The 21,636-nt window shown below is 40.4% G+C and overlaps 1 protein-coding gene across 9 annotated transcripts in view; it reads left to right on the top strand.

Moving 5' to 3' along the window:
- SPTAN1 (spectrin alpha, non-erythrocytic 1) overlaps positions 1–21,636 on the top strand; it is a 46,305-nt gene that overhangs the window by 263 nt on the left and 24,406 nt on the right. For 8 of the 9 annotated variants that reach the window (XM_048325743.1, XM_048325741.1, XM_048325746.1 and 5 more), the window contains exons 2-23: positions 2,703–2,753; positions 7,838–8,077; positions 8,698–8,823; positions 10,152–10,292; positions 11,279–11,425; positions 12,026–12,159; positions 12,850–12,994; positions 13,087–13,241; positions 14,495–14,630; positions 15,100–15,201; positions 15,431–15,568; positions 16,000–16,110; positions 16,563–16,640; positions 16,815–16,970; positions 17,317–17,521; positions 17,652–17,833; positions 18,082–18,325; positions 18,646–18,768; positions 19,482–19,699; positions 20,443–20,535; positions 20,867–21,001; positions 21,422–21,570. In XM_048325743.1, coding sequence (XP_048181700.1) covers positions 2,721–2,753; positions 7,838–8,077; positions 8,698–8,823; positions 10,152–10,292; positions 11,279–11,425; positions 12,026–12,159; positions 12,850–12,994; positions 13,087–13,241; positions 14,495–14,630; positions 15,100–15,201; positions 15,431–15,568; positions 16,000–16,110; positions 16,563–16,640; positions 16,815–16,970; positions 17,317–17,521; positions 17,652–17,833; positions 18,082–18,325; positions 18,646–18,768; positions 19,482–19,699; positions 20,443–20,535; positions 20,867–21,001; positions 21,422–21,570 — 3,191 coding nt within the window. In that variant the 5' untranslated portion in view covers positions 2,703–2,720. The remainder of the gene's footprint in view (positions 1–2,702; positions 2,754–7,837; positions 8,078–8,697; positions 8,824–10,151; positions 10,293–11,278; positions 11,426–12,025; positions 12,160–12,849; positions 12,995–13,086; positions 13,242–14,494; positions 14,631–15,099; positions 15,202–15,430; positions 15,569–15,999; positions 16,111–16,562; positions 16,641–16,814; positions 16,971–17,316; positions 17,522–17,651; positions 17,834–18,081; positions 18,326–18,645; positions 18,769–19,481; positions 19,700–20,442; positions 20,536–20,866; positions 21,002–21,421; positions 21,571–21,636) is intronic. The other variant, XM_048325742.1, reaches the window with a different exon arrangement.

Raw genomic sequence — 21,636 nt, 5'->3', positions numbered from 1 at the left:
CTCGCTCTCGCCTTCCGCGGCTCCGCCGGACGGTTCTTTATCGCGGGGAGCCGCAGAGCCGGGCCCAGGGTCTTCCCGCGGCCCTTGGGCGAGCGGAGCGGAGCGAAGGGCGGGGGCGCGGCGCGGGTGAAGGGCGGGCGGGCAGGGAGCGGCCGCAGCCGCCCTGGCCAGCGCGACCCGCGGCTGGAATCCCATTCAGCGCCCCGAGGAGGCACAAACAGGCGGAAAATAACATCCCCTGCCGCTAACAGCCCCCGCCGTGCCCGCCCGTCCCTTCAGGGGTGCCACCCAGCATTTCCCGGGGAGAATTCCCGGGGGATGCAGCCCCCGGCGCTCCGCGGCGCCGGGAATCATTGCACAGCAATGGCTCCCGCGGCTGCCCAGCCCTGTCCAAGGTCAGGAGATGCGGCGAGGAGAAGGAAGAAGCGATGGAGGGGCCGGGGCATGGAGGAGAGCCCGCTCCGCAGGGCCCGGGGGTCTCCGGGCGGGGGGGTGGCTTAGCAGCGCTGACAAGCAGGGAGGCATTTCAAAGGAATCTCCCGATCTCTCTTCCTTTCATACATGTGTCACTTTGTATGTAGAGCAAGGTCTACTGCTTCCTTTGTAAAAGAATCAGGATTTGTCCCTGCTCTGATTAATTTTTTTTTTTTTTAAATTTAAAATAAACCCAAGTCAAGTGTTTCTCAATTTGTTGCCTGCATGCACCTTACCTGGTTATAACGATATAAATCTGCATTGCTGGTCATAAATATGTGCCAATAGGGCAACCATTGTCCCTGATATTGAAGGAAAACCAAGCAATTATCGCTGTATCTTTTTTCAGCAGGTTCATATTGGCTGTTCAGGATTTTTTTGTAGCTGTTTTATTATAAACCAGCTTCGTGCTCCAGTCGAAAATGTACGTGACTCTTGAGCAGTCTTTCATACATATTTAAATAGGTTTTGAAGAGCAGTTGTCTGGAGATGGCGAATGAACACATCAGGGAAAAAAGAAGAAAAAACAACCCAAAAAAAGCCAACTCGGCCTGAAATGGTATCTTTCTGGAAAACAAGTAATCCATTTTCTTTTGGCATTTTTGTTTTCAGCAAAGTGCCAGAAGATTCCAATGACTATGTTCACCAAAAGGCCTTAGTCAGGGATTCAGATATGTTCAAAATAAATTTTAAATTTTACTGTGGAATTTTCATGCATTTATATACAACTAGCAGTGAGTTCTTCTTTGAAATCTTCAGTTGTCCTTATTTATAGATTGTGCAGAGAAAATGATGGACAAAAGGTTGAAAATGGGATGCTTTCTGCTGCATTGTGTGCAGAATCTGTAACTATAATAATGGCAGAAAATACTTGAACCAAGATAACAGGTTACATTGTTCACAAGAAGTAATTTATTTCCATTCTTGTTGAAATAAAAAGCCACAATATCTGTATTGGTCAGACTGAAATAGAAATTTTATTTAAAAAACAGATTTAGACGTAATGCTTATATGAGATCTGTAGTTCAGGAAGCTAAACATAATTCTGGTTGATTTTTTAATTACAGAGGTAGCAACAATAACAAAAAAGATGGTTACATTTACACATTTTAAGCGGTTTTGCACATTTTTCTCCTGCATAGCAGTAGAATAAGAGAGGCCTTAATTCTCTTGATAGAGGGTGGTACCTCTTGGTGAGAAATTTGTATTTCTCAACTATGACATTTACAACTAAACTCAGTAATTTAACACAAATAACTTGGTATCTTTGCTGCCTTTTTTTGGTCCATTTAATGTATTTGTGGGGTTGCAACTTTTTTAATCAGAAATACATTGCTTTTTGGGGGTAATTGATCACTTCCCCTGTATCGGAGGAAATAATACTAATTCCTCCCTTTCCTCCTCTGCTTGTTAGCATAGTGTGGGAGTTTGTTTTTCACATTTGTCCCTAGAGTGAGTATAGGCAGCAGAAGAATGGGGTGGAGCAGACTGCAGATGCCGTGGATAGTGGATGGAGACTGAGACTGTGAGCACAGCCCAGGCTGTGCTCCCAGGGCTGCCCGTGGGTCCAGCAGAGTGGGAATGTGCCAGCTCCCTGCTGCAGTGGACACAGGTGAAGCTGTGCAAATGCCAGAGAGACCTCCACACCTCCAGCAGGCACAAAGGCACACACACTGCTGCAGTTTTCCACTGAAGGATTGCAGCATGTCCATGGGGTGGGAAAATTCGGTGGATTGGACACTCTGAACAGCTACATCTCAAAAAATACCTTCTGTTGCAACTGCTACTTGTCCATTTTTTTGTTGTGGCAATTGAAAGTCAACATTTTTGTAGAGACTTACATTCCAAAACTTCTGATTGAATTTGTGTCTTCAAATTAACCTGTCACACTTGCTTATGCTGCAGCAAGAACCATCATTTGCCAAGTCCAGATAACTTGCTTTACGTTCTGTTTTGACCTTCAGATTATGGTAGTTTTTTGGTTTGTTTTTAACTAACTGCAAAGGTTAGTACATACTGAATTAACTTAAGTTTTCCTGTTGATGTTGTAACCTTTTTGCATGAGGAGGTTCGTCATTTTCAGTAGCTTGGGTAACACACCACATTATTTTATGTGACAAGGAAGCAAAAGGAAAGTAATTAACAGGTACTGTGACAGAAAAAAATTCAGCTGTATCCTTATGCTGGTCATTAGTTGAATGTTATCTTGATTTCCCCCTCCCTTTTAGACTCTACATTCTTCCATCATGTTGTCATCGTTTCGTAAAGTCAAAGTCCAGGTATTTTGCTGTAATGCATGCAGTGCCCTTGCCACACTTGCCTGCCTTTATTGCAGTGACCTGTTTCTAGCCACTGGTTTGAATTTGTTCTATACAGCAGGTGCTTTATTTGCATTTAGTGTGTGTGTGATCTGCCTTTTCCTTTAATACTTTTGAGTTGCTTAATTTCTGTCTGTGATGCATGATGTGTGAATGTTTTATAGGAGTTACAGTTCAATATAATCAGGTTTTTATACTGACTAATTTTCCAAGAGGTTTTTGTTTTAAAACATACCTGAGCAGAATCTTTTTCTTAATAGCATCTGCAAATCAACTGTGAAGAGATTTACAGTGTAGAACATTGTGCATTCAAAGTTGGCTTTGTTTCCTGTTCACCCAATTGCACAAATTTATAATCCTTGAGTTGTTGTGGTGTAACTGTTTCTACACAGTGATGCTTTTGTTTCAGTGGTGATAAAATAAATAGGATGTATGGATCAGAGTTCAGCTGGGGAACACAAGCAACCAGATTTTATTTGGAAATGGTAGTGATGTAAATGTTTATACTGCAATTAAAATGACAATGAAAAGATAACAAATGGGGATGGAAAACGCTGGGGTTAATTATATAATCTTGCATTACCTGTAAACTCTGCATTTCTGCAATGCAGTCAAGATAATTTGCTTTCTCAGGAGTCTCAGCAGAGTGCAGTCCTTGCCAGTCCTGGATAGTTTTATCAAAGGTCTGTGATGTTGAAGCAAAAACATACCCAAAAAGGCCCCGTTGTATGTAAAGACACCAAATTCAGATGGGCAATTCAACTACTCTTATTTAAATAGTGGAATTGGGATTTTAAGATTAAATGCCTAAAAATGAACAGGTCTTTATCTGTCTTCGTATTTCAAAAGTGCATAGTTGAGGCTGTGCTCAAACCCTCTTGTCAGCCTAAATCATCAGCTTTGCAACCACTTTGGTTTAACCAATTTACATTTATTTTCTCTTCTAATGCGACAGTTTCTGTGTCCCTGCAATACCTGCTTAAATTTTGGGGCTGGTTTGAATTTTACCTGCACTGTGGTTAGTCTGTAGGAGTCTACAGCATCAAGCAGCAACTTCAGCACATCTTGACTTTTTTTTTGTACTGCAGTGCTTGACTGATTTTTCTGGCTTGGAATTTGGGGGAGGTTTGGGGCTGTGACCTTCCTTAATAGCATATTTGGACACAGTGTTCTGCTGCACATAGTCTAACCCTAAAATGTCTTTATTTTGTAAAGTTAAATTCAACAAACCAAAAGGCCAGGCATCAATTTTGTCCCAATAGTGTTTAAATCTCCAGGATAGGATATGGCATCCTTTAGCTCCTTCTCTGTAACACAACATGCTCAGGCTCCCTTTGCAGGAGCCAGTGCTGTGCATGTTTTCAGAAGGATTCTCTTTGATTTTCCAGCAGTACAAGTATTTATGGACTTCCATAAACCAGGCAGTCATGGTGGTTTGTTTCTTCCCCGATGTTTTGAGGGAGCTGTGAATGGGAGAAATGAAAGCTGGGAAAAATGTTATTTTTTTTTTCTCCGTCCTTTTGAAGGGTATTTTCGCATCCATTTTTTGCTCAAAGAAGAAAGATCAGCAATCTGTTCCTGTTCCCCGGGAGGGAGTAGCTGAGATCAGTTAAATCTTCTTTAGACAAGATTGACGATGTGTGATGTTGATGAACATAAAAAAAGTGCATCGAGCTGTTCATGTGTGCATACTTGGGAAGCAGGAATGCTGTGATAGGGAAAATATTTCTGTTACAGGCTACTACTGAGGTCATGTATGCTGAATATATGTGACACATCAGGACTTTTCTTAAGAGAAAGTAATTATTTTACTGCTTCTTTAGATCTTGATGATGTACTGATATCTGATTGTTTTTCAGGCAAAGGAGTTTAATTTTTTTAAGCTTCATGTAACTGTTTTTAAAAATACACTAAAATCTTCTGCCTAGCAATGAATGTATTTCACATTTGTGCTTTTAAATCCCTGAAAACATGTTTTGGTAAGGGAAATGCTGACAGCTCTGCTGTGTGGCACCACTGTAATTCCTGTTGAACCCACCTCAATTCCGCTGTTCCCGAACTTGAATGGTGTTGCTGACATCATCGTTGTTGCACTGTGGTGTCTGTAAATACCTGCAGTTGTATATTTTTGTGTGCTATTATGTATAATTTCTATTGACTGGGGAAGGCATAGATGGAAGGTTGAGAGTAATAAGTTTGTTTTGTTGTTTCAGGGTTTTTTTCCTTAATTTTCCTACTTCTTTTTGTTGGCTATTTTTTTTTTCTTTTTAAATAACATCACCAAAATGGTGCAGTGTGAAGAAGCATTTCTGATTTTTTGAGTTAGACATAAGCTGACCTAATGTCAATCTTACAGCATGAAAGGAGGAATGAAATGTCCTCAGGACAGTCCAGATCTGCTCTCTGGGGCTTGGAAAGTTCCCTCAGCCCCCATCCTTATCGCCCAGCACCAGCTGTGCCGGGCGGGGCTGGAGGGATGACGCCGGTTATCTGGGGAGAGCCTGGCACAGTTACATCCCAGCACTTCTCACCTTAAAAACATAAAGCACAACTTCTAGTTGATGGGATTCGTGCAAGAAGTGCCGAGGTGTATCCTAGGTGTCTTCAAACGATGTAGTTGAACCAAGAAGGTTTGGGAACATCTTGGAGGGGTGCTTGGTATTCCAGGGAGTGCTGCAGCTGGAGGTGATAACATCCAGGGAGGGAGGGAGACTGCATTGTTCTGCAGCATCCATGACTTTTGAGTTTTGAGCTCCCTTGTGGCTCTGGCAGCACAGACACTGCTGACGTCGCTGGGGCTGCAGGAAGAACAGTCCATTATTGCTGCACTAAAGCACTTCTTTTACAATTGACTGGCTCCACTGTAGTTACAAAAGGAGCCTTTCTTTTAACCAATTCCAGCAAAAAGAGGAGCCAGATTGCCTGGCTTCTGTGGTGAGAGGCAAACCAGCTCCCAGGGTAAATCACAGGAGGTCTCCCATTGGGCTTTCAAAATTGTAACAATGTTTGAAATGATAATTTAAATAATTGTAATGTTTCCCTAGATTAATAATGTAAATAATTAAATAATTTAAAATGTTTTCAAATGACTTTGCAAAGGTTATTTTTAATATTGAAATACAAGTTGAATTGTATTGTACAGTGAATGAGTGTAGAGTGTTCCAGAGACTGACCAGGATTTACTTTTCTCCCAGTACTGCCCAAAACCAGAACAAGCAGAGAGGGGCTCCAGCCATGCAGTACATTTGACCAGCTGCCACTGTGTCATTCCTGAACACAGTGCAGTTTAAAAGAAGTATTGTTGGGATTCAAACACAGCATGACAGGGCAGGAAAGGAAGTTTTTAGCAGTAACTTCCTTTCCTGGAGGAAAAAGGCTGTTTGAAAGAGTGCTGGAAAAAACAGCTGCTTTCTCAGGGAACCATATCTGTGCTTGAGCTCAAGTTATGTTCAGGGTTTGAGCTTTTAATACTCAGATACACTAATCAAGTGGAGATTTTGGTAGCGCTGCAAGACGAAACCTGGGCTTGGTTTATGTAACGCACTCTGGGTTGGTTTTTCTCCTTGCCCTCTTTTGACAGTAATGAGTGGAAGAAAAAGAAAAGCTGATTTTTCTTTCCTTCCTGCAACTGCCGCAGTGCAGCTGGGGCTCAGAGTTCATGGGAGCAAGGAGTGCTGCTGGCACAGCTGTCCTCTGGAGGGTGGGGACCTTGGAAGGGAGCTCAGGAATGTGTGGATTCGTCCCCATATGTTCCTTTCTATCAGATTGTCCTTTTGCAAGTGCTTGGAAAACACGGCCCTGTAGAACACTTTCCAGCCTGTGGAGTTTTCCATACAATTATGCAAGATACATGTCTAATTAAAGCATGAAGCTAACTAATGACTAAATAACAATTTAATATTTAATGATGTATTTTAACTGATTGCCTATGTCCTTTAGTATGCAGTTCTAGTCTGGGTTTCTTCCCTGTCTCTGGCAGGATTGATGAGAAGTACCTTTAGCTTGGAGTGTGCAGAATTGATGGTAGAAAAGCACTGAGTGACTTGTGTAAACACTTGTACACAAAGACATTAATTGCAATATTGTTCAAGCACAGAAGTGTTTGTTGCAGCAACCTCTTGATATACAGAGTTAGTTGTTAAATAAGTGGTTAAATATCCAAACTTCAATGATAATAATAGTTCCACTTCTAAAATTTGTGTTACAGTTCTGTTCTAATGCCCAGATCTCTTACTGAAAATCAAATTGCTTTTTGAAAGTTTAGGAACCGAAAATTAAAGATTGTCCCAATTTTAATAGAAAAGACAGTAGTCAAGTCTTTGCTGCCTGTGGCAACAATATTAGGTTTTAGTTCATGAAGTAATATAGAAGGATTTTCAGTTGGAGCAAGATCACTGGTTAAATAAAATGCTCTTTGAATTACTTGTCTAAGGCCAGATCTGTGAAGCCTCTTACTTGCTTTTGAAAGGTTATATAGAGAGTGGCAGGATGGGTTTGTAACTTTTTTTAGAGAACAAAGAAGAGATGCATCAGAAAGAGATGTGGGTCTATATATGTATGTAAGTGTATATAGATACATCTGGGCCACTTAACTGTTGTTCAAAGAAGAGTAATATTCTTTAGTTTAGTATTGAATATTTTAAATAAAATGTTTTGAGATATTGTATGTTGTACAAGAAATGTTTTGTGTTGGTATCTACACATATTTGTGCACAAACTCACATTTTTAGCTCTTTTATTGGACACTTGCATGCTACAGTTTGAGATGACATGGACATTACATGACTGCAGCCATATTTGTCCAAACCAAATAGGTGTTAAATGTCTTTGTAAATTTTTCTTTACCACTATTTTCTGCTAGAAGTGAGGTTTTATTTATATGTAAGATGTTTATATTTTATACACGTACCTGCCCACACAGAGGAAGATCATAAGTAAACAATGTGTGATTTTAAAAAAACAGCTTTTTTTTTTTGCATGGATTTCTTCCTGATCTACCAGTGTTTTATAAGACAAACATAATGGAGTTTTATTTTTGCTTTCAGAAAATGGATCCAAGTGGTGTAAAAGTGCTGGAAACAGCAGAAGATATCCAAGAAAGGCGTCAGCAAGTTTTGGACCGTTACCACAGGTTCAAGGAACTCTCTTCTCTGAGGCGCCAAAAACTTGAAGATTCCTATCGATTCCAGTTTTTCCAGCGTGATGCAGATGAGCTTGAAAAATGGATCCAAGAGAAACTGCAGATTGCATCTGATGAAAATTACAAAGACCCAAGCAATTTGCAGGCAAGTCTTCCTGCCACTTTATATTTCCTGCACTATTAATTTTGGGGCGTTACAGGTCAGCTGGGATAGAAAAAACACAGAAATGAAACTTGATCTGAGAGTGAAGAAAGATGGATGCAAATACCCATGACCTTGGAAAGTGCTCTTCAAAAGCTTGGCTTTTTTGCTGATGTAATTGGAATATTTCTAATAATGGATTAGATGCTACATCAGCATAGAAAAAGTTGCTCAGTGTAATGTAGTGTAAAACCAACTTTGTTTAATCCTAGAATTTGTTGGATGCCTTAACTCTGTGAATAAATGTGAATTATCACTTATTGTTTCCACAAAAAAAAAGATATTTGTAGAAAATAAGTTTGTGTGGGCAGAATTAGCTGACAGGTTCTGAGAGGTTTGAACACTGTCATGTGCAAGAGCAAACACAAGAAAGAAGTAACTAAAACTGGGATGTTTTAATCCACCTGTCAAACACATGATACAACTGATTTCAACTGTGCAGTTTTATTATTTGTTTGTCAGTCCTGAATATGCATAAAATACGCTTTAAATCTTGATGCTGGGGAATGTGGAGGAGTCCGTGCACCAAATCTCAGTCACATTCTTTGATGCTTTCCTTTCAGGGGAAGCTGCAGAAGCACCAAGCCTTTGAAGCTGAGGTGCAGGCCAATTCAGGAGCCATCATTAAATTGGATGAGACTGGAAATCAGATGATAAATGAAGGCCATTTTGCATCTGAAACCATAAGAGTGAGTTTTAAAGCTTTTTACCCCTCCCCCCCCTCTTACAGGCCATTCCTTAAGCACTTTGTTCAGATTGCACAGATAGCTCTATATTCAAAACCACTCTTTAAAATTCTATGGGTATTTGATTAGTCAAATAATGAGAGAATTTGTATTTTTAAGCTCAGAGGTGTTTTTCTCTTTCATGAGCACCCAGCTCATACCTTCTTTTAGATGTGGTTCTGAGGAGAATTGTTTAAAGATGAGATGTTTTTGTAGTGATTATCAAACTTGATTGATAAGTTTAGCATTTCATTCTAACTTGCCTTCACTGGTTCAGTCCTTCACGCCGTACCGGACTGCCCAGCGCCCGATAGTCACGGCCACCCAAGTGGGGTCCCACATACGAGTAGGTGAAGCTTGTGGCTCTGCAGTGCAACTTCCTTTTGCAATGTCTCCTTTCTTCCTTGGTTGACAGTTTGCACCATCCTTCTGGGCACTGCTCAGAGCTCTTTCCTCCCTTGAAATCTCTTTAATTGAACTTTCTGAGTGGATTAAGTGGTATCCGCCCATGATGTTCAAAAGCTTCTCTTGAATGACTTTCAAGTTTCAGGTCTCGATGAGCAAAGTGTTATAAACAATGGGTGGAGCAGTTACTTTCCTGTTTTGCAAGTTGTGTGCATGTGTGGGAGTGCAGTTTTACTTTTTGTTGTCTATAAAGTTTATAGTAGCTCCCAACAGTTTTGAAAGGCCAAGTGCAGCCAGAGAAACTCAATATTAAAACTAGTAATTGTTCCTAGTGTGTCCATATCATGTCACTTCACAATGTTAACTAAATATATAAACTGTTTAGTGTTAAGAGAAGTGGTTAAAATACAGTGAAATGGCATAAGTTTGACTGGAAACAAATGTGTTGTCTTAAATAAAAATAAATTCCCAAAGGAAGATGCAATTCACTTATTGTGAGTTGACTTTCATATAAAAGACTGAACATTTGAAGGGGAGAGCAGCAAATTTTTGGTCTGACTTCACATTAGTATAGAATTTAAATCAAATTTTATCTCAGGATGTTTAGCTCATAGTTATGTAAAGATATTTGATAGCTTCATTAATTTATAACAACTGTCTAAATACTCAGTTCAGTAATTCCTATTTTTGTGTTACACCACTTTATATAATTTGAAAACTATTTACTGGAGATAAAATCGTGAGGTTTGTCCCTTACCCTTTGTCTAAGGTAAGGTTTAGGATGTACAACTTCAGAAAAATAAATAAATCTACTGTTAAGGACAGGAAGGGAATAAATCTCATCTTCTTTGACAAGGGATTTTAATAACAACATCCTTTTTTTTCAGACTCGACTGCAGGAGCTGCACCGACTATGGGAATTACTGATGGAAAAGATGAGAGAGAAGGGAGTCAAATTATTGCAAGCACAGAAGTTGGTGCAATATTTACGGGAATGTGAAGATGTCTTGGACTGGATCAATGATAAGGTGCATAATTACCTCCCTTTACTGTCTCCTTGATGGGAAATTTGATGTGCTTGTGTGGAAAATTTCTGTCAGCATAGAGTTGCTGGAGGTCAGGTAATCACAGAAAACTTGTAAAGGCACCTGTATATTTTATTTAGTTATTCACATTGCATCAGCAGTAGGTGTGCAAACTACTATTGCTCTTTTGCAGCCCCAAAAAAAGTTACTAGTCTGAGAGGAAGCCTGTGTGTTGGGCAGCACTTAGCATAAACAATTCCTTCTTTGCTTTGAGAAGACAAATAAAATTCAAGTTTCCTCTGAGGGAAATCTTCAACATGAAAAGGAAATGTTTTTTAAGTAAATATTCTAAATTACTTGTTTCAGAAAAGAGCCAGCCTAAGCAGCAAGCAGTGTGTACATCGTTACTAAATGATTGGAATATCTTTAGATATACATTGTAAGGACATGAACTGCAGGAGGGGACGGTTGGCTCTTGATTCTTTGAACTCTAAGGAAGCAGACCACAAACCACACTATCAAAAGAAAAACAGCCACAAAATAATCTCAGTGGTTTCCTTAAATGATAGTTTGCTATTTTGTGTCACTGTAGGTTCAAACTGTAAACCCTGTATAACTGTTACTGAATACAACACTGCACTTTTTGTGCAAAAATCTTGCATCAGAAGCCTACAGCAAATGCCCATAAACAGTGTAAAAAGGAACAAATTCTAGTCACTCTGTGTGCTAAGAATTAGTACTTGAAAAATTAATACGATCAAGGAAGATGAAAAAATAATTCTCTTGGTGATCTTGCATATTTTCTGCAGTAATGGGTAGGTGTTGGGGCAGGGAATGGAGTTCAGTGGATAAAACTTTTTTAAATCTGACCTTAAACACTGTGATTGTCTTTGACCTATTGAAAATTAGGACAGTTTGCTTCCTAATTTTTAATAGTGTTTTCCCATAGGATATACTGAAATTAACTTTTTTTTTTTTCACTGTGCTAGGAAGCAATAGTGACCTCAGAAGAGCTTGGACAGGACTTAGAGCATGTTGAAGTTTTGCAAAAGAAGTTTGAAGAGTTCCAGACAGACCTGGCAGCTCATGAAGAAAGAGTAAATGAAGTGAACCAATTTGCTGGCAAACTTATCCAGGTAAGCATTTATGTCTGTTGAAGATCGCTTTTGGCAAGTCAGTTATCACAGCAAACGTTTGTCTGTAACTTCCCCTCTTTTCTCCCTGGTTTGGGGCAGATCTTTAAGCTTTGCTCCACATGGGTACTTGGCTATCTTCACCTTAAATGGTCACCATTTGATTCACTTGTTCTTCTGCCAAACAGCCTGAATAACTGCCCCAGCTGGGAATGTTTCTGAAATTGTGGAGAGTAGTGATTAGTAAGAGAAACTGTCATACTGGGGTTAAATATATTTCTCTTGGACAAGGAGGTTTAATATCTATTCTGTTTTGACATCTGGGGCTTGAACAAGGATGGAGACAGGGCAGGAAGTGTTTCATTCCAGGGAAAAAGAAGATGCTGTTTACAGCCCTCTTCCTATGGAGTAATTAGTATATAGGGAAACCACTGCTAGAGTATTGAGTGTTTGCACAGTGAAATTTCAGGGAAGCTATTGAATTAAGTGATCATCTGGAAAGGACAGTAATTATAAATTGATCTCTTGAAGACCAGCAGCGTTTTGTCAATGGACATAAAGCCAAAGAACATAGGAAAATAGCATTTTTCCTTTGCTTGCCAGGAACAACACCCTGAAGAGGAACTGATAAAGTCCAAACAGGATGAAGTAAATGCAAGCTGGCAGCGTCTTAAGGGACTTGCCCTTCAGAGGCAAGGAAAGCTCTTTGGGGCAGCTGAAGTGCAGCGTTTCAACAGGTATGACCTTGGCTGGATCTGCTGAATGATTTAACCCTTGTGTGGGTGTTTAATGATGCATTCAGCTGCACACAGTAGTATGAGAAGAGCTACTGTCTTCTATGGCTTTGCTTTGCTCTTCTGCATGACTTGTTCAATGAAGGCCTTGTTGTTCTACAGTTACTTTAGAATGGTCATTCTGATGGAGCTTTTCAGCACTTGGCAGTTTTGTTCATTCCTGCTAATGGCAGTTTTGCTCTTCTTTCCTCTGAGGGCTTTTTCCCCCAGTTCTGTCCTAATGAGCCTTAAATGGGGTGTGCTTTTTTTTATTGGATGTCAGCCCAATTGTTTTGGAGGCTTTGAGCAATGCCTTTCTATTCTCATCTCCATCTACAGCATTTTGAGATTTGCTGTAATTAAGTTGGAGACGGGTCCAGAGGGGGAAATGGATCCACTCCGTGACAGTGCTGAGTGGTGCTGTAATTCCTGGTTTGCATCTGGTCACAGCGGCCTGTTAATATACTTCAAAGTTTCATGAGATGCAAAGGAAGTCTATTTGTTTGTTTTCTAAAGGATGTTTGTAGTTTGCTGCAGTGTTTATATATATGGGTTTGTATGCCAGTACGTCTGGCACATGTATGGAAACACATCCTGCTTTCTTCCTTTTTCCATACTAGACAAACTGTTTTCAATTTGTGCTTTGTTCTGAAGGGATGTGGATGAAACAATCAGCTGGATTAAGGAGAAAGGGCAGTTGATGGCCTCAGATGATTTTGGCAGAGACTTAGCCAGTGTGCAGGCATTACTGCGCAAGCACGAAGGCCTGGAAAGAGACCTGGCAGCTCTGGAAGATAAGGTACCCCTGCAAGGTGTATTTTACCTACAGTTTAAACGAAGTCACCTGCTTGTAAAAGGCTGGAAGCTCACTCAGTTTGTCCCTGGGTTTAGGTGAAGGCCCTGTGTGCAGAAGCTGACCGTTTGCAGCAGTCTCACCCAATAAATGCTTCCCAAATTCAAGTGAAACGGGAGGAACTCATTGCCAACTGGGAACAGATCCGGACGCTGGCAGCGGAGAGGCATGCTCGTCTCAACGACTCCTACAGGTGGGTCACTGCAGCAGGGCAGTGGTGCTTCCCTCCTTGTTCACATTTGACAGAGGGCTCTTGGAAGGAGAAGAAAGGGGTGCTGCTTCCAAAATTTTGGGATGATTCTGTTGTTTTTGGAGCAGTCTTGTTCACCAAATTCTATTTTACACTAACTTCTCATAGTAAAAGAAATATTTACATGATTGAAAAATTATTGCAGCTTTTTGTCATTCTCTGGCTATGGATCAATTATGAAAATAGACACGGTGATGCTTTAGGGCATTTGCTGTTTTCTCTACCTGAGTTGAAATGTGCATTTTGAAGTACATTATCTGACTGTGTTTCAGCTTTGCTGAAAAAAAAAAAGCTTTTTTAATACTTTTATTACAAATCTGTTCACTGTGGAGTCTTTAAGAGTCTCTGTGAAGACTGAAGTATGATATATTGTTTGATGCATTGTCACAGACCAAATAAATGAATTCCCTGTTTCTGTGGTAGTTCTTTGTTGCTGTGGGTTTTGTCTTCATCCAGTCTTGTGCCTATACTGATCTGGTCTCTGAAACATAACCTGTTAGATCACTGTTGAGAAGCCATACTAAAAACAAATCCTGATGTGGTGGTTAGTTTACATCCTTTCTGGTTTTGTTTTTCTGCCCTTTGTTCCCTCCCACGATGTGGGATTTTTGGCAGTGGAGACCCACACAAATAATCTTTTTCTTTACCTTCCCTGTCTTAGTATCTTCAGAGCAATTGACAGCAAATGTAAAAGGGAAACAAACTGATCAATTTTGCTGATAAGTGTTAAGCATATGCCAAAGGCAACAACTAAAGGTATTCTGGAAGGAATTTGAGGATTTGTTTGCTTGTTTTACGGCTGAGTCATGTGCAGTTGAAATTTTCTGACGGTTCTCTCCTCCCCACACACCGTAATGGTTGTGACAGAAGCAGCCCTGTGGATTATCTTGAGAACTATATTTTGATTTCTGTTGTCCTCAGTGTGTAGTTAGGAATATTAATTTTACTTACAATATAAGTTATATGCAAAACGTGTCTTTGAGGCATTGATTTAGAACCCAACATTTTCATAACTTTAAAAGGCTTCTTGTTTGATTGAAAGCATATTTAGTTATTCAATATTCTGAGCACACTTTTATGTTGTTTTATTTGATCTGAGGAACAGCTTTTATGTTTGTAACCCTTTCTTTGGAGAAACGGGAGAGAAACTCTGCGAATTAATTATTCCCAACCATTTTTTCCTTTGCTTACCTAAGGCTGCAGCGCTTTCTCGCAGACTTCCGAGACCTCACCAGCTGGGTGACTGAGATGAAGGCTCTGATAAATGCTGATGAACTTGCCAACGATGTGGCTGGGGCAGAAGCTCTTCTAGACAGACATCAGGAACATAAGGTAGAGTGGTTATACAGCCAAATCCAGTCAACAGCCCTCTGATTTGTATGTCTAACACAGTCTCTGAGTCAATGTTGCAGCACTGGAATGCTTTGATCATCCAACTAACACAGTACTAGGTTGCTGTCCTGATTTAATATTTTTAAATTGTTTCTAGATGGTAGATATCTACTAATTACTAAGTATTTAAGAATGCTTATGATAATATTTTATAAAAGGTAGGCCTGGTAGCAGCCAGTTGGACTAACGACTGTTTTAGTTCTCCATCATGAGGAATTCCTGTAATTAAGCAGAAAAAATACAGCTCAAATCAACTTCTAGTTTCATTTTAATGTAGGAATTTAACCCTAACCCTTAAAAAAAGGTCCCCTGGCTGCCCAGGGTGGGCAGCCTACCTTATGTGCATTGTAAGGTAATTTTGACACTCTATGCTAAGATAAATTTTGCTTTTTCACATCTCCTTCCTTAGGGAGAAATTGATGCCCATGAAGACAGCTTCAAATCTGCTGATGAGTCAGGCCAGGCTTTGCTCTCTGCTGGGCACTACGCTTCTGATGAAGTTAAAGAAAAGGTAAGTTGAGAGCACAAGCTCCTAGAAGAATTTTGTCTCTTTCTTCTGTGTCTCTTAATTTAAAAGGATGATCACATCAGGAACTGGAGATTTCATTCTTTACACAGGAAGTCATTTTCAGTTCAGTGCTAACCACTTTTTTAGAGTGACAATTTGATTTTACATCAAGATGGAAGTGAACTAGAGTGTTAAATAAAATTATTATATATTCCTCTTCCCAATCGATCAGCTGACCATCCTCTCAGATGAAAGGTCTGCCTTGCTGGAACTGTGGGAGCTCCGCAGACAGCAGTATGAGCAGTGCATGGACCTGCAGCTTTTCTACAGAGATACTGAACAAGTTGACAACTGGATGAGCAAACAAGAGGCGAGTGCAAAGCTTTGAATGCTCCAGATACAGTGGACTTTAATTTCTGGGTAGTCTTCTGTAGGCTTAAGTAGTTGGTGTTGCCTACTGACAGTGCCATAAGCACCCACTAGTGAGTGGGTGCTGTGCAGAGTTATTTATCTGTCTGCCTGAAATGGTGCAATGGCTGTTTCCATCTAATGCTGAAACTATGAACTGTGGCAAGTGGGCTTGATGTGGCTTTTGTGTGTGTTAACTCTTGTAAAATGCTGGTTGAATAAGAAGATGGAAAAAATTATTGGCTGTTAGAAGCATAAAGCAAACACCATCCCAGATGTCATCTTTTACATTTCAGTAATAACATATGGCAGGAAATATCCCTGGCTGTGCTTGAGCTCACTTAGAGCAGCTGAGTATGGAAACATAAAAATGTGTTTGTGTCCTTACTTCAGGCATTTCTGCTGAATGAAGACCTTGGTGATTCTCTGGACAGTGTGGAGGCTCTTCTGAAGAAGCATGAAGACTTTGAGAAATCCCTAAGTGCCCAAGAGGAGAAAATCACAGTAAGACATTGGCATTGGTCATCACTAAATGGGCAGGAAGTGAAACAAGGGCATTTGTTGACTGGGGAGGAGACATTGCTGGAGGATAGTAAAGGATGGGGTTTGCTTTGCAGAATGATCTGCCGAAATGTTCTGTGGGATGTAACAGGTATTGTCTCTAAAACAGAAAATAGTGGAGAAAGTATGGGATAGGGCTTGGCTTTTGTCTCAGAGCCAGGTAACCTGGTGCTTCCTTATCAGACCAGCACACAGGTGGATGAAGATTTGTCAAAAACCTGCGCTTTTCCACATGGAGAGGATGAGGGTACAGAGAGAAAAGGGTGTAAGGATAGATCTGCTAATGGCTTTCTGCCAGTTTTACAGTGATAAACTTTGGGGAATTGATGTACTAAGCAAATTTGCATAAGCAATTTCTATTACACCAAATAAATGGAAACTTGTTTTCCCTGTAGGCATTAGATGAGTTTGCTACTAAGTTGATTCAGAATAACCACTATGCCATGGACGATGTTGCTACACGCAGAGATGCTGTAAGTATCCTAAATATATTTGGACTGTGGACTTTAAATCTTGTTCTGCTTTATTATTTTACATGGTATGACTTCAATATAGAATAAGTCAGTGGAGTTGTCCCAAGAGGGGTACAGTGGTGGTACTTACAAGCTTGAGGAATTTAAAAACCTTTTACTTTCTTTTTTTTTCAGCTGCTAAGCCGCCGAAATGCCCTTCATGAAAGAGCCATGTACCGCCGTGCTCAGCTGGCAGATTCTTTCCATCTGCAGCAGTTTTTCCGAGATTCTGATGAGCTCAAGAGTTGGGTTAATGAAAAGATGAAAACTGCAACTGATGAGGCCTACAAGGTAAGCACAAAGATGAATGGTAGAATGCTTTTAAGGCGGTACTGGAATTAATGTAATCAGTCTAATGATACAAAGCAACATCAGCCAAAATGTTGCTGATAGTCAGTGGTATTAATAGCAACAGGAGGAACTGTAATTTCTTCCTGACCCCAAGGGGCATTTTTCCATCATGCTGTAATCATGCCTATCCAATAGCTTAAGAATTCTGATTTAAGGCATATTTTTGGCACCAAATCCTCAGGTGACATCGTGACATGTCTATGAAAGTAGTCCAATTTCAAAAATTCTTGAGACCTTTGGGTACTGATTTTGCATTGAAATGTTCTATTTCTTTCTTCATCTGTAGGATCCATCAAACTTGCAAGGTAAAGTTCAGAAACACCAGGCTTTTGAAGCAGAGCTGTCTGCTAACCAGAGTCGTATTGATGCCCTGGAGAAAGCTGGCCAGAAGCTGATTGATGTCAAGCACTATGCGTCAGATGAGGTGGCAGCTCGCATGAATGAAGTCATCAGCTTGTGGAAGAAGCTTCTGGAGGCCACTGAGCTCAAAGGTACGACTCGCTCAGAAGAATATGGACAAATTTCTAGAGAGTTTAGCTGGGAGAAGACCGGAAATGAGTTAACTTCAGTTTCCACTTCACTTACCTTGTCCTGTTCTCCTCTTGCCCCTGTCTCCCTCAGGTATAAAACTGCGAGAAGCCAATCAGCAGCAGCAGTTTAATCGCAATGTGGAGGACATTGAGCTCTGGCTGTATGAAGTAGAAGGACACTTAGCTTCTGATGATTATGGAAAAGATCTTACTAATGTTCAGAATCTCCAGAAGAAACATGCCCTGCTAGAGGCAGATGTTGCTGCCCATCAGGTAAGGGAAAAAATTTTTATTCCTGCCTTTCCAGATATGCTCAGTCAGAGACCTTAGCAGGTCTGGTTTTTTATAATTTTTTTAGCTTTGGGTTTTACAGTTTGCTTATCAAAAATAATTTTGAACTGAAACATACTTGTATGTCTCTAAGAATAATATCTTTATGACTTTAATAGAAATGAGCTGCTCAGTCACTACAGCCACCTCACAGAACTTCTGAACTAATGCTGTTGCTGGATCAATTTTAGGATCGGATAGATGGCATTACCATCCAGGCACGCCAGTTCCAAGAGGCTGGGCACTTTGATGCTGACAATATCAAGAAGAAACAAGAAGCTTTAGTGGCTCGCTATGAAGCTCTGAAGGAGCCCATGGTAGCTCGCAAGCAGAAACTCGCAGATTCTCTTCGCCTGCAGCAGCTTTTCCGCGACATTGAGGATGAAGAGACCTGGATTAGGGAAAAAGAACCTATTGCAGCTTCAACAAACCGAGGTTGGTCCATCCTGGTATCTCTAGGATTTAGATGTCAGAATTGCTGTGTTATAAATTGTATCTTTATAGAACATTCCCTGAAAATTTCAGAACTGTTTGCTCTAATTAACATTGTACAGAGTTACATATTTGCCGTTGCCCCGGGTCTCTGTTGTGTTGCTTATATAATTCCAGTAGTAACTTAGTTTCCATAGTGCTCTGTCTTCATTGTTAAGAGTTTTCCCTCTGCAAGTTTGTGTAGCGCTGGCTGCAGCTGCCTTGAAATTTTTGTTTCATCTACTGACTCTGATTTAGCTGATTAATTATTTTGTATCTTTCAGGCAAGGACTTAATTGGTGTCCAGAATCTGCTAAAGAAGCACCAGGCTTTGCAGGCAGAAATTGCAGGCCATGAGCCTCGCATTAAAGCAGTCACACAGAAGGGGAATGCTATGGTGGAAGAAGGTATGTCTCAATATTTTTTAACTCTGGCACAGTCTTTTGTTCTCTGGCTCAGCACAGTTAAGAATTGCTGCCTGTTTTTATCCTGACAATAGACAGGTACCTACTAGCAGGATGAACTCCTGGTCATCCTTTCACCTGAAAATAAAAATAGGTTCCTTGGTGGGAACCTGTCATAATTTTCATAGATCTCCATCTACTCTTGATGAACACTTATTTAGCAATTTTCTACCTATTGTATTTAGTCTCTGTAATTACATCTGTTAAAGGGTTCTATCAGAGGTACATAACCATGATGCGAGAGAAAATTCTCTACAAAGACAAATTGCTTTTAAATAAATAGGCATGTTTATTTCTGACTGGGTGTTTTTAACATGAAAAAACAAACAAAAAAATCCTGCAGGTCTGAAATAATATCTGTCTGCTGCCAGAACTCTGGAAGGAGATGACCTTTCCTGTTTCATCATTGAGAAATGTTATGATATGTCTTGTTTTATTCCTAATGATTAAGATATGCTAGTACAACTTGATTGACAGGTTCAGTGTTTTCCAGTCTGAGGCAAAAGGACCAGCTGAGTTGTGTTTTTATTATTCTAGTCTGAATAGGCTTTAAATTGGTCTAATTTCTGTCACTTTGAAGAACTACAAGTAACCTTTTAATGTGTATTGGTTTTGTCTGCTGACGTCCTTCAGTTCCCTGTGCTCCTGTTCCATAGGACACTTTGCAGCTGAAGATGTGAAAATCAAACTGAACGAGCTAAACCAGAAGTGGGACTCTCTGAAAGCCAAAGCATCTCAGCGTCGACAGGATCTGGAGGATTCCCTGCAGGCTCAGCAGTACTTTGCTGATGCTAATGAGGCCGAATCCTGGATGAGGGAAAAGGAGCCCATTGTAGGCAGTACAGACTATGGGAAAGATGAAGACTCTGCTGAGGTACTTGAGGTTCTTGTTTAAACCAGTTCTGCCTAAGTACAGTGAGGATTTATCCGGTGGTAAAAAAATGAGCTCTGATAATTTCAGGATTCTTATTGAAGAGGGCAGATTCTTGCATCAAGAAAGATTTTGGCTCTTAGTCAAAAGATGACAATTTTTCCTGTGTCTTAGTTGTTATTGCACATGAAATTCTGCTGCTCAGTATATTAAACCAACTATGAGGAAGCTTTACCTCTGTATTCACTCTTTTACAGGGTTTTGTTTTTTTAAGTATAATGAAAATAATATCAGCAAATTCCTCATGGGATGAGCATTTCAGTATGAGCCTGGTTTTCAGCAGTTCATTAGTCTGGAAGTAATTTTTTTTGTCTGGAGTTGTTTTATTGGTATCATTCTGCAGTCAAACACCACGTCCCGGGCAGTGCTGACTGACAGTTTATCAACGTGAAGTGCAGTTTAAAGGCACACTTTAAACTTACCCATATCACTCTGGAAATAGTTATTTCTGGTCAGAACAAAAGAATGGAATGTTGCTGAGATAAGGCAGAGGCAAAGCACCAGGAGCATTAGGACCACTATCTAGCCTGTGAATAAATAGAAGTGATTATTCCCATGAGAGTCACAAGGCTGGCAGCTCTGAAAAACCCACATTCCCTGTGTGTGGAGTCAAAGTATATATTTTAAGCAGAGGCATATTTGTAAAATGTCAAGGTGTGCATGTTGTTGCTATCATCCACTTTCAGGCTCTTCTGAAGAAACATGAAGCTTTGATGTCTGATCTCTCCGCTTATGGCAGCAGCATCCAGGCATTAAGGGAACAGGCCCAATCGTGCAGGGTAAGGAAAGATGCTAATCATGTACCTAAAATTCATGGATCAGCAAAAGGTGAAAACAAAGCTTAGTAACAGTTATTGGTTTCGAGAGGTTATTGAAGACTGTGCCTGATTTTCTCAAAAAAAATTGGCAGTCTGTTTTTATAATCGTAAGACAGCTGCATTGTTTTGAAATAAAACAATTTAATGTGGTGGTTTTCAGGGTTTGAGCCCAGACAACACCTAAACTGACTCTACAGTAGCTTTAACTACAGCTGAAGTCTATTCTAGGACAACTACACTGATTATAATAAACATGGAACAGCTCATTTTTTCTTGTGCTCTATTTTTTTAGCAACAAGTTGCTCCCACAGATGATGAAACTGGAAAAGAGCTCGTTCTGGCTCTCTATGATTACCAGGAGAAGAGTCCCCGGGAGGTGACAATGAAGAAGGGAGATATCCTCACCTTACTCAACAGCACCAACAAGGTGGGCTCCAGCCTCTTGCTTTGCTGCTTTGCTTGGCTCCCTCAGTGCTGTGCTTTGTTTGGTTTTGGCACATTTAGCCCATGTTCCCATTCAGCACTTCAGCTGAACCTCTTCACTTCATTTCCATCACTCCTCTACAGCTGCCAGCTTTTCCAAGACAGGGCACATGTCTGTGAGAACTTTAATTCCCTGATGTGGAGGAATTTTTGGCCAAATATAAGGGGAGACATGGGAGTAAGATCTCTATCTTCAAGAGGCAGTTTGTTTGAAATTATCTCCATAACAAGAGCAAGCTGTTGAGAGCATCACTGCTTTCCTTGTGTTAATAGAAGTCTCTGATCTGCAGCATTCAGTTGCCCAGCATTCTTTATGCTTGATGATGGCCTCACAGTGGTTGCTTTGTGGTTTTCTTCCTTCCAGGACTGGTGGAAAGTGGAAGTCAATGACCGTCAGGGATTTGTACCAGCTGCCTATGTGAAAAAACTGGATCCTGCCCAGTCTGCATCTCGAGAGAACCTCCTGGAGGAGCAAGGCAGCATAGCACTGCGACAGGAGCAAATCGACAACCAGTAAGATCTAACTGATGAGATATGACACCGCCGGCATTAGCTGGCTTGGCCTTTGCTTCACAGATG

Source organism: Corvus hawaiiensis, chromosome 21 (assembly GCF_020740725.1).
Source record: "Corvus hawaiiensis isolate bCorHaw1 chromosome 21, bCorHaw1.pri.cur, whole genome shotgun sequence".
NCBI classification, from domain to species: domain Eukaryota; kingdom Metazoa; phylum Chordata; class Aves; order Passeriformes; family Corvidae; genus Corvus; species Corvus hawaiiensis.
The sequence above is the reverse complement of the archived record's forward strand: the minus strand, read 5'-3'. Positions and strand labels throughout refer to the sequence as shown.